A 12,913-nucleotide genomic window follows, 5' to 3' on the forward strand; every position below is an offset into this window, starting at 1 on the left:
TGAGCCATCTTTTGTACAGCATGCTAAACCCCCCACCCCCCCCAATTACTTCCTGCACCTTTCAACTTCTCCTCAAGTATCGTCATACAAATATTTTAAAAAACAAGAATAAATTGAATTTTATGGAAGTCTTATATAAATAAGTATGGAATAACCACAGAATAAGCCCACATACCACTACAGGCTGGGGGCTGACCGGCTAGAAAGCAGCTTTGCATAACACGTCCCCAGTGGTCATTTCCTGTGGAAATGTGGAAAAGCCAGAAGTGCAGCTCTGTGGGAAAGGTGGCCAACTGCAAGCTGGGCTGAGTTAGCAAATAGCAGCCAGAGGCAAAAGGAAGCAAGACTTCTCCTCTATTTGGCACTTGTGAGACTGCTGCTGGAGCGCTGTCTTATTTAGGGCTCCCCAGCGTAAAAAAAAAAAAGAGTGGAGGAGGGCCATCAACATGGTCAGGGGGCTGGAGAACAACATACAAGGAAAGGCTGAGAGCTGTATGCATTTGTTCAACCTGAAAACAACAAAATTAAGGGGAGAGCTCGTGGTTGATGCAGCTACCTAATGGGAAGCTACAGAGAAGTGAAGCCCGGCTCTTCTCAGAAGTGCAGTGACAGAACTAGCGTAATGGATACAAACAGGAGGTGGAACCCATGATCATTCTGGGTTCCCTTCTAACCCAAGTTATTCTCTGGTTCTATATACAAAGATAGGATAAAAAAAACCCTGTAAAAACTATGAAACTATGGCATATTCCTTCTTTTGAACAAATTTAAACACCTTCATAAACTCAGCTTACAAATGTACCTGAAACTACTTTTTTCTTGGACAAGCTAAAAAAGGAATTCAACATTTTTTTAATTTTTTTTTTTTTTAATTTCACCCAAAGAAATTGCAAATGTAAGTTGGGAGCTCTTGTGATGACAAAGGAGGAGATTAACTCTGAAGTATGCTTGGTTAAGATCTATTATCTTTAGACTCAGCAGGAAAAAAATGTCAATGAGAACTTAAATACACTTTACAGGTTTTTGACATACGACTGCTTTGATGACAAAACATGAATTCCAGAACTAAACAAAACCAAATTAAACTATTAACTCTTTCTGATCATCAAGTAATCTACCCCTGTAGGTTCCACTTCGAAGTAAAAGGACTAAGTTTATTGCATCTTGGCAAGAGTAACACTAGGTATACTAGTACTTCTCTCACAATCAATCAAGCAAAGAAACAAGCTATTACATCCCTATAATGTATCTCATCCATGAAACAGCAGCTATTCAAAGGGGAAAGGTCAAAGGGAAATATGTTCAAAGGTTTCCTGAATGTTAACCTGTGCACCAGAAGTACATGAGAATTAGAAATAAAGGCCCAGTAATCCACCTGTCATCTACTTTTTGACACTTCAGCACTGCAATCTGTACTCAAGTGCATCTCAAAATTAAGAAGTATTTTTCATGACATGCATGCATGGCAATCATTAAAAAAGCAAAGAATCCCGCTTAGGCGTTCACACATGTAAAACTGATCAAATCTGATACTGATCACTGTGCAGAAACAGGGAAAACAATGAATGCAGCTATGTAAATAAACTTTTCTAATATACCAATATACATGTATTTCCTCAGTTTTAGTCCTATCCTACTACTTAATGGAGTCTCTTAATATTAGTTTCCAAACATCACAAAATATAACAAGATATTAGTTTCCGAGTAATAAGACAAGCTCATTTTATTCTGAAGTACATACCTGAATTGCTGAATTCATGAAACATGTATTCCCCAAGTTACTCAGACCACACAGGCCTGGCTGCTCATTATGTCTTCCTGGCTCTGAATAATCATAATTCTTATAAGCAGTATATGATGGGAGACAATAGTTTGAATTTTTCACACTGTAAAAAAACAAAATATCTTTCACAATGTAAACATGTACTCTATAGTACTTTAATACATACAAGTACTTTATAAACTGAAAAATTAAAAATGTTAAAGTAACTTCTGTGAACGAGAAAGGATTTTAAAGAAGTATTTAACTTTGGTAATAACATTAATTTCAATTTAGAAGTCACCTGTGCAAACAACCAAAACCTAATGTACTGCAGTATCTGTAATTATTATATCCCTACCCCTTTTTCACAGGAGCAGCTTCACAGCTTACTCTATTCTTCATTGCTCCATCAAATTTAATACACTCAGACTTTAGACACCACCAGCAGCAATCAATCATTTACGTCCCTTTTGCATCCTGCTACTGCAAGAGTGAGGTCGGTGGGAATAGGAATGCAGAGTTACAGGTGAAAGCTGAGATTTCCACGGCCACAGTGGCATAGCTGCCTCACTGCATCAGAGAGTCTATTTATAGCTTCCCTGCTAGGACAGCATAATCCAGCATGCAAATGCAGGAAAGCCTTGAGAGGTAAAAGAATGCGCAAAATGCCTTGCAACAACTTCATTATAAATCTCTATGACGCATCTGTTTGGAGAAACTGGAGAAGACTGAAATAGGCAAAATGGTTAAGATTTAAAGCAATTTGTTTCCAGATGAAATAATGCAAATACTAAATATAGAATAACCCTCAAAACAGTAAAGTAAGCATATCCGAGAACACTAGAAAGGAAAAAGTATCTTGTATGAGGATGCTCTGTCATATTACAGATGTTAGACAAAAAAAAAAAATCAACCAGAAAGGTTATAAACTTTTTCTTAAACTATTTCAGGCACTGATCATAATGAAATGCACGTGGCAGTAGCTTTGGCTAAAGTTCAAGAGTATTCCTGCAGTCACTAAGCATTATTCACATTAGAAGCAACTTGAACAAAAACGTGAAAGTCAATTGCTGAGAACGACAAGGGAAAATATGCAGTACAAAGAATCGGTCCTGATAAATAACTGAGATTCAGAATTGTAAAGGTCTGAGGATGCCAAGTGCCCAATGGTACACTCCAGCTATTATACTTGAACAGTATCACACCCTTTACATCCAACTGAATCCCAACGACGCCCCCCAGTGCACAATTACTCACTTTTCATTAAAAACAGTTGTTTTGTTTTAATCATGAGTTAATGCAAATTTCAAACAGAAGGGGAAGAAAACATCTCCCTCTTCTAATGGCCTCAGAAATCTGTGTAGTTTATAGTCCACTGTCCATAAAGCTGCTGTTCTCAAACTTTACATCTGATCATTTCTTTTTAATAGTCGACTTTCCTGTCAGTCCTTCCCTTTTCCATACACATGCATTTTCTCTGTTCTCTGGCTTGCCTCCGAACTAGCTTAATTGCATTGTGCTTACTGGTCATTCCCCATGAAAAATCTCTGTAAAGTTACTTTTGCCTATGCAGCTTAATCCTAACCTAAATGCTTAGCCCTAGTTTACACAAAATACTTTTTGAACTTCAGGGCCCACATACCTTTCAAGCTTGCTTCTGCGGTCAACCATCCCCTATCATGAGTCCCTGGTTCACCCATGCATGAGACACCCCCAGGGAAAACTAACTTCCATCTCCCTTTGCAGCTACAGTCCAGCTACTGCAATGAGCCACTACTCCCTTAAGGTGGCAAGCCTTAGTCGTCCCAAGAGAAAAAGCACAAGGTTGCCACTGGTGGTAATGCAACCTCTGCAATATAACCAACCCTCCAACCCAGCTCAAGTGCACAGCGGCAATAGAAAGGCACATGTACAGGGTACACAGAAGCTTCTACTTTCAGCCCTGCTTGCTCCCCACTGCTTTCCTCACCTGACTCAAAACTACACTTTTCACAGAGTTAACAGAAGATAAATCTCTCTTGGAAATCTAGGCAATGTAGGGGTAAATAAACAGATCCAACGTAATTTTCCTAGGGATTTTCACTCTCCTTTTCCCTTCTCTGCAGCTTTTCCCCCTTCACTGACTGCCACCTCAGGAAGGACACTAGAAAGCTAGGAAATGCCATTAATGTCTTTTGGCTACAGTTTCTCCATGTGAAAGATTTCCTCAACTTAGCTGAGTACCATCATGGTAATTCAATTCAAGCTAACTGTAATGCAGAGATCCCCAGTGTTCTTTTGCTCTAAGGGACAAACTCTCAAAAGGGAAAGCTATTTCTGAGCTCTTTCATCTTCTGTACTAGCCCACAGAATATAGTTACTACACATTCCGTGAGTCAGGTCTATTCATGTATTTTTCTTTCAGGGTTCTGTGGTATTTTATCAAAACATATCCAGCAAGATACAGTGCCTACTATCTGCAGCAGACTAGGAAATATCTCTTTACAGCCTTCTTAGTCCACAAATTTCATTTTTTCTGGAAGAATTATTTTTATTCAAATTATAATGTGTCTGGTTTTCATGCTTTTGAGAAGGGAGAAAAAAATAAAGTATTAACAGTCAGTAGTAAACGGCTAACAATGGAAAGCAAGTAAAGATACAATGCAAGCCTACATAAACTTCATTCAAACAGAAATGCCCTAAAGAAAGTAACTTGTGATAGCGTGTCCCCAACCTGAATCTGCTTCTCCTACAAAACCTTTAGAAAGTTGCCACTAATGGAGAAATAATGCATGGAAAACAGAGAGGTAGCATCAGAATGGGGCAGTCAAGTAAGGGCAATTACAGAAACAAAATTGATAGTTCTTAGAAGAAATCGCTTCTCAAAAAAGGCAAGACTTGAAAAAATAAAACTATCTTCAGACCCTTGAACCACTAGACAGTTTTTGAAGTAGTGAAAATGGTACAGGGAGGTTTCCAAATGAGATTTTATCATCTGTAAATCTATAAATTTTGAGTTGCATGTGCCATATCTGAAATGACTCAATATGTACCGTCTGTATCCTGCCTTTAAAACTCAAAGGAGCTTTCAGATGATGATGAACCCAGAGCATTCGTTGTGTAGCTGGGAGTTCTGGGAAGCGTGGATTTGAAACAGAGAGGTTTGGGAAAGCATCACTAGCTTTGGAAAGGACAGTGGAGTGCCATATACCAGCAACAGGTGCTGCAAAAGCAATCTGAGTTGCCAGAATGAGCCCCAAAAATTACAAGTTTGGAACACTTACTGAGCTCCATAATATTTCAATCACTTTAATGCACTGCCAATGTATTTTTGTGACCAGCCCCTTTAACAAACCCGTAATCGGGTTCCATCGATTTTTAGAGATGCCTGAAGCAGCCAGAGGTGCCCACGTCACTAAAGACCATTGTCTTAGTTACTGTTCATGATCATTGCCTGGAGAGCAAAAGATAACATTATAATCTATTTAAGTAAAGTTACAAAAAAATCACCTTCCCCATAATATTTGCCTATGTATCAGGCACAACATGAAGAAACTGTTTTTACAAGGGATGGAATTAACATTTATACTTCTTGAAATGAGCATACTGAAATATACTAAGCATGTGATCAAAGCTGCCAGCTGTCCGTCTTCTGACAAGCTGACACTACTGAATAGTGAAGCAAGTCATTTCAGGAGCCTGAAACAATGGTTACAAATGACAAAAACAAAACAACTTTTCATTTAATTCCCCAAGCAAAATCCCTGTTCAACTGTTTTTAATCCCCTCCCCACATAATTTAAAAAATACCATATGTGACATGAAATGTATTGCTTTGTAACAGCAATAAACAGAATTCCAGTAAGACCTAAATGATGCGTGTGTCTCCCTGCTCTTCTGAATCCACTAACACATATTATTGCTAATCCTCCTATGTTATTCTTTCAACAAGATCACCTGTAAAGGCAAAAAAATATCAATGATCAATCATTTGGAATCCTCCACTCCATTAAATGCAAACCCATATTTACAGAAATGAAGGCTCTGGACCTGATAAAATTTGCACAAGCTATTTCTACCATCTAATGTATGACTACCTCAACACACAAATATTTACCGATTTGAGGCTATTACTCAGAACACTTCTAGGATTAGACAAGTATTAGAGACGTGTACCATATAAAGAAACATGATACATTTCAGACTTTTAACATAATTTGTACTCTACAGCCAAGCTATAATAATTGCAAAAACAGGCTTGCAACGACTAGCAATTATGACTATTACTACACACAACCTGTTGTTTTTTCTGCCTCAAAAATCTGCTTTGTCAGCTAAAATTATCTTCAAAACAAGTGTTGATCTTTCATTTAGAGTCACAGCGTCTCATGTCTGTACAGGGGTGCCAATGGATACAGGAAAGCCACAAATGTGTAATTTTGCTATTGTAGTAAAGATAACATGCAATGTAAGAGGCAATAAGGCAGAAACATGAAAATAAATGCCGGGTATAGCTGACAATAAATAGTTAATTAAGAAAGTAATGAAAAGAAGATAGCATTAATTAATGGAAAGGAAGTGCTTTCTTAGACAAGGGAGGTAACTGCAAGAAGAGTAGAACATAGGAAGAAACTGATCATAACCTAGAATGATATAATACAATACAGAGATATATCTCTCCATTTATCTTCTGAAGCCAAAAATTCTTAGTGCAACTGTATGTACTTTAACATATGTAGTATATTAATGGATATGACTTCTCTATCACTGAACTAGTTCAGTCTGACCATGTGTTCTGACAGAAGTGCTGCTAAAAATTCTTCTGTATTATACATTGTAGTGAACTATAAATTTGTGATTTTTAGACTTTTTAAACTCATCATAATTGGATTACTGCATTGTAAAGAAAACCATATACTTCTGCACTGAATATCTGCCTTACATAACATCCAGATAAACAGTATTTTGAGTTACAAGAGAAAAATGGCCGGTATTTCATAACACTATAGAGAACATGTACCTACCAGCTGATTTACAAGTGTTGTACTTTACAGAAGTTATAGTCAAGTTATAAGAAGTTATAGTTAAGGCACTTTAAAGGACCAATTCCTTATCAAATCTGTATTTTATATCACTTCCTTTTAAACATATATTTCTGTTGAAAACCCTCAAGTTAAAAAACAACCAAACAAAAAGAACCCCAGAATTTTTACCTTAAGCTCTAAAAGCTCCCATTTTGGCTCCTAAATAAACCAACACATAGAAATAAATTCAGATAAATTCAGCCAAAGCAAGTGAAGAAACTATCTTTAAAAGCTGCAAGAGCTAGCAACAGGTTTCATAAGTGCTCCCTAAAAATAACTACAGCATCACTAGGGAGAAACTAACATTTAAAAATAAAAAAATATAAAGGAGGAAAAAAAAAACCCAGAAAAAAAAAGGAAGAAAGCCTTGCTGACTTGATTTAAAATGGTGGCTTCCTAGGAAAAGGTAACTGTTAAGCTTTGGTTTTGGCATTACAGCTGTGTTTTGTATAAGCAATGGGGGAAGGAGAGATTAATTCTCAGCTGGAGGCTCAGCTCTGGTCAAGTAATTTTTCACACAATCATAGATACAATATACTTTTTATTTACTACACATTCACACACAGAGTACAATAGACTGCAGTTAAATACATGAATTGCAACTGTTTAACAGTGAGAGTTGGGGCTACTCACAACTGGTAGAAGCACAAGTGACGCTTCACCCCTTAGGAAAAATCACTTCTGATAAATGCAGTATTTAACTGGAAGATATTGTATAAGATATTTAATATTTATGTCACCTTTTTAATATTTAACATCTTCACGTTTGATCACAAAATGCCATGTTTGGAAAAATATTTTAAATTTGAATGAATTGTAAGAAAAAGCCTCTTCAATTTCCCCCAGCTTGCATTAAAGATGAGTGCTCTCTGGTTTCAAGCATTGAAAGATGCTCCATTATCTGTTAAAGTGAAATAATTCCATGTTTTTCTATATTCACCAACTTTTTTTACAGTTGTGTACAACAAAAAACGATTACACACAAAGTTGGCCACTGGAATATGAAAGCTCTTCTTTTAGAGTTTTATCATATTCTTTACTAAACTTCTGACTTGCAATATAAAGGTGAAAACTCTTAAAAATGAGAAGCCTCTTTTACTACACCTCTGTTCATTGTAATATTCAAGCACACCTATCACACTGACATCTCTTAAATCTTCTAGCACTAAGACACAGAAGTTGCTGATAATTAATCAATGGCTATAATCACTATGACAACCATTATGGCTAAAGCAATTCAGCTGTAGTGGTCTCAAATCAAGGTGTAATATCACATATGCTACTATACGATACCTTAGCATCAATAAGGGAAAACCTGACCACCATAAGTAGTTTATACTTTTTTTTGTTGTCCATCTAAATTCAGGCATGATTACAACAACAACAACGTATTTTTAGCAAGATAAACTCCTAAATGAAGTCTTTACGTATTTTCTTAACAATGCTCAACATTCTTTTTAGTGCCTATTCCACTGAGGACTGAGTTACCAAACCTCTTTAACTGCGTTTCATTTCCTAATATCAATGCTTTACAATAGCTACACTATGAAATAGTGACCAGTAACAATTCACAATCCAAATATTGCAAAACAAATCAAAATCCTTAAGCTAGGAGTTACAAAACATTGAAATTTGTTTATGTTACACTGGGGCAATTAAATAATGTTTTAAGGTATATTGCTTACTTTCTGTTGTTCATGTTGTTATAATTATTTGATAGAGATGGAGAGATCTTTGGTAAAGTTGAAAAATTGGATGCACCCGGGGACCTTTAAAAATATGAAGATGATAAATTAGATAAAAAACCTGAGATATTAAAAACTGAAAGAAAGCTAACAAATGCACAATGCATATAAACAAGCAGGGAAAAGCAATTTTTTAAAAAAGTGGGCAAAGCTCTAAAAATACTCAGGACATGCTGCCTTCAGATTTCATCTTTTAAAACTTGAAATGCTTCACAGTAATTCAAATTTTCATATCATGTTAAAGAGATAGAGCTATTATAAACAAAACCCAACCAAACAAAAAAACCCCACAGGCCACTGTGCTAAAAAAAAATTGTTTTCAGTTTACGGTATGACTAAATATTTTGATGTTCTGAAACGTAGAATGTGAAGTTTCTAGCATGGAAATTTTATTAATTATTCATTTAACCATAACTGGATGTTGAGATGAGACACAAAAACAATTAAGATACGTAGCTTGTGGTTAGGTTAACAACAGCATAAAACCATTTAATTAAAATTGTCTTCTTAATATTGTTTAAAAAATCCAGCATATTAAGCACAATACTAAATAACCTTTAAAACCTTTTTTTCCCCAAAATAATAGCATTATCACTGATCCCCACTGTTTAAGACTGTTTTTAAAAGATACCAGAATACTGATCACTTTAATCACAAAGACCCTCGAGCATAACGATTAAATACAATATACAACTATCTTGCAGTGTGTTTTCCTTTTTCTGATCAAATCTTACAGATAACCATGGAAAAGGCTCTGAATACTCAAAGGAATTTATGAACCTTCATGTTTTGGTGGGCCCTACGCAACTCCAACTGGTTTGCAAAAAGCTCCAGCTGTCATTGGAAAGCTTTGAAATACGTATCACAGCATTAAGAGAAGAAAGTCTGCACACGCAGAATTTTTTTCTAAGTCTTTCAAGAACTAAACTCTGCAAGGTTATAAACATTTTTACACAGGGAATTCTCCTGGGTATATTTGCACATTTATTTACAACTTTTTATTAATAAACCTTTTCCAAAAGAAAAGAAAGATCACCATGTGAAGGAAATGTTATTAAATTTTTAAAGTATTCTGACCAACATTCACAAAGCTTTCCTGTAGATTTCCTTTATCAATCCAAATTCTCTTTGAACATTATCTTCAAAGAAGTAAACCACAAAGACTATGTCCACAAGAAAGATACAAAACTGAAGACAGTTTAACCCTACTTAAATTGAAGATATTTATAGTTAAATTATGCACATTCATACATATAATTATTTTAAAAGCAGCTATCTGAACGGAGTCATTTTGAACTGAAACTGAACTACTCAAAACAAATTTGAAGCTTTTATACAATTTAATCCAAATTCAAATGCAATAGTTTTAAACTTAAAAACTCAATGTATAATTGTTCTCTAAAAAAATTAAAAGAGACCAGAATAAGGTACATAAAGATCTGGTTTTCACTGAAAACCAAAAATAAGTTAATTTGTTTCTTAGAGAACATGACAATCAGTAGTTTTATTTTTTGATAGCATTTGCTATCAAATAAAAAAGTGATAGTAACAGGTGAAACAGTAAGAGATTCCTATTACTGTATGGTATACGGCCTCTCTGCTTACATTGCTAAATCATCTGTACAGAGAAGAACAGAATTCATTCACAGCTTTTACAGTTTTTAATGTATTTCAATACTTGTGGGAAAACTTTGCAACAACATTGGCAGAAATCCCCCCGATGATTTAAAACAAAAAAAAATCAGATCAAAACAAGGATAATAAAAGACCCTGAAAAGACAGTAAGTGCTAATCTTGAACATATTGGCATACTTAGTTCTGCCTTTACAATTGTACAAAAACAATGAACAAAAGTATCTACTCATAAACAACTGCAATGACGTAGGAATCTCCTAAGACAAAATGAGTAATTAAACGTACAACAAAACCTCAATTATGTTTTAAATGCGAAGTTCCAAGGCAAAGTATATATCCTTTTAGTAGTACACTAACTTAAGCATGTATTAATGTCCAAAGAATACAGCTATTTGCTTGAAAAAAATAATCAATTTTAAACTCTGGTTGTAAAAAATTCCCAATAATCAGTTAAACTGCCTTGTTTCTCACATACAGGAGAAAAGTAAACCAAATTCTCAACACAGCTAGAAGAACATCAGGAACTACGCAAAAGATAAAATTTGAAAGGTAACTTTTTATTATTTAACAAACAAAATCCACAGAATTGTTTTAGTTCAGCATTTTAACAGTCCAGCAAAAGACAGGTTAAAAATCAAACTTTACTGTAGTCCTACGCCAAAACAGACAATAACTCATATTAGCTACTGACTTCCCTTTGCATTTATTTCATTAACCCTATGGTTACATTGCTTTATACTTTAACTCCCATAGTGATCCACAGTAGAGACACAAATATGGACATCAGCAAAACCAACTGCAACCTGAGCAACTCTTTTCCTCCAACAATCTGTGGACCTGCTATAGATTGCCTGGATCAGGATTAAAAAAAGAAAAAAAAAAAAGACAAAGTTTCTTTGGAGAACTGGAAGAAGCCTAACATTCACACACCCTAGCCCTTTACCACTGTGATACCTGCTGGTGAGGCAACACAGCTGGGCACAAACAATCCAGGAAGGTTCTGGAGTGCATTGATGACAACTGCCTGACAGGTGATTGAGGAGCCAACAAGGACAGATGCTTGGCTAGATTCCATACTTAAAAACAAGGAGGAATTTGTTGAGGATGTGAAGGTTAGGGCCTTGGCTGCAATGACTATAAGATGGCAAAATGCGGAATCCTGAGAGAAAGCAGGGCAGAAAGCAGTAATCCTGAGAGAAAGCAGGGCAGAAAGCAGTAACGCAACCCTGGACTTCCAGAGTACTTTAGCCTTTTCAGGGATCTGCTTGGAAGAGTCCCATGGGATACAGCACTGGACAGAAGAGAGATCCAAGAGAGGTGGTTGATATTCAAGGACCACTTCCTTTAAGCTCAAAAATAGACCATCCTGACAAGTAGAAAATCAAAGGTAGGTGGAAGCCTGCATGGATGAACAAGGAGCTCCTGAGCCAACTCAGACATGAAGAGAAAGTGTCTGAGTGAAAGCAGGGGCAGATAAACCAGGAAGAACATAGAGATACCAAGCACTTATGCAGGGATGAGGTCAGGAAAGCCAAAGCCTACCTGGTGTTAGATTTGGGAAGTGATGTGAAGGACAACAAGAAAGATTCTACATGCACACAAACAGAAAAAGGAAAACTAGGGAAAACATGACACACTACTAAGCAGAGCAGGACCCTGGCGACAAAGAACACAGAAATGGCTGAGGTAGTCAATCCCTTCTTTGTGTCCGTCTTTTCCAGTAAGATGAGTTTTCAGGAATCCCACGCCTCTTGAAACGAAAATCTGGAGCAAGGCTGACTGGAGCAGTGAAGGACAATCAGGTTAGGGAGCACCTGAACACAATGGAGACACATAAGACCATGGGGCCAGATGAGATGCACCAACTGCTGAGGGAGCTGGTTGATGTTATTGTGATGACACTTTGTTTTTCAAAGGTTCTGCCTGACTAGGATAGGCTACAGAAAACTGGAAGAGAGAAAATAGCACTCATATCTTCAAGAGGGTAAGGGGAGAGTATCTGGAGACCTACAGACCAGTCTGCCTCATCTCAATTCCACAAAAGGTGATGGAGCAATTAATCCTGGAAACCACTTCCAGGCACATGAAAGACAAGAAGGTGGCAAGGACTAGTCAGCATGGATTTATGAAATGGAAATCTTGGTTAACGAGCCTAGTAGCTCTCTATGATGAGATTACTAGATTGGCAGATGACAGAGGAGCAATGTATTTTCTTTATACCAAATTCAGTAAGCCTTTTGATATTGTCTCCTGTAACATCTTCATAGATAAGCAGATGAAGCATCGGTTACCGTAAGTGTACAGTGAAATGGATTGAAAACCAGCAGAATGGTTGGGCTCAAATGATTTTGGCCAGTGGTACAAAGTCCAGTAGAAGGCCGGTCACTAGTGGTATCTTCAAAGGGTCAATACCAAGTCCTGTACTCTTCAAAATCTTTATTAACAACCAGAACACTGGGACAGAGAACAACCTCAGCAAGACTAGAGATGACACAAAACTGGGAGGAGGGGCTGACATCAGAGAGGTGTGCTGCCATTCAGACAGACCTCAGCAGGCTGGAGAAATGGGCAGACAGGAACCTCATGAAGTTCAAAAGAAAGCCAAAAGGCCTGCACCTGGGCAGGAATAACCCCAGGCACCAGTACACGCTGGGCTGTGTCAGGGGACGGGCAACAAGATGGAAAGCAGCTTGGCAGAGAAGCACCTG

The 12,913-nt window shown here is 36.8% G+C and overlaps 1 protein-coding gene across 3 annotated transcripts in view; it reads right to left on the bottom strand.

The window, feature by feature from the left end:
• The window catches only part of USP15 (ubiquitin specific peptidase 15), a 70,132-nt gene that overhangs the window by 19,270 nt on the left and 37,949 nt on the right, over positions 1 to 12,913 (bottom strand). For 2 of the 3 annotated variants that reach the window (XR_008747713.1, XM_005242078.4), the window contains exons 7-8: positions 8,511 to 8,594; positions 1,742 to 1,886 (exon numbers count right to left, since the gene is read on the bottom strand). Coding sequence is in view for 2 of the 3 variants with exons in the window: in XM_005242078.4 (XP_005242135.2) it covers positions 1,742 to 1,886; positions 8,511 to 8,594 (229 nt within the window). In the remaining variant the exon portion in view is untranslated. Of the gene's footprint in view, positions 1 to 1,741; positions 1,887 to 7,353; positions 7,727 to 8,510; positions 8,595 to 12,913 lie in introns of those variants that run through there. The other variant, XM_027793439.2, reaches the window with a different exon arrangement.

This window comes from Falco peregrinus, chromosome 6 (assembly GCF_023634155.1).
Source record: "Falco peregrinus isolate bFalPer1 chromosome 6, bFalPer1.pri, whole genome shotgun sequence".
Taxonomy (NCBI): domain Eukaryota; kingdom Metazoa; phylum Chordata; class Aves; order Falconiformes; family Falconidae; genus Falco; species Falco peregrinus.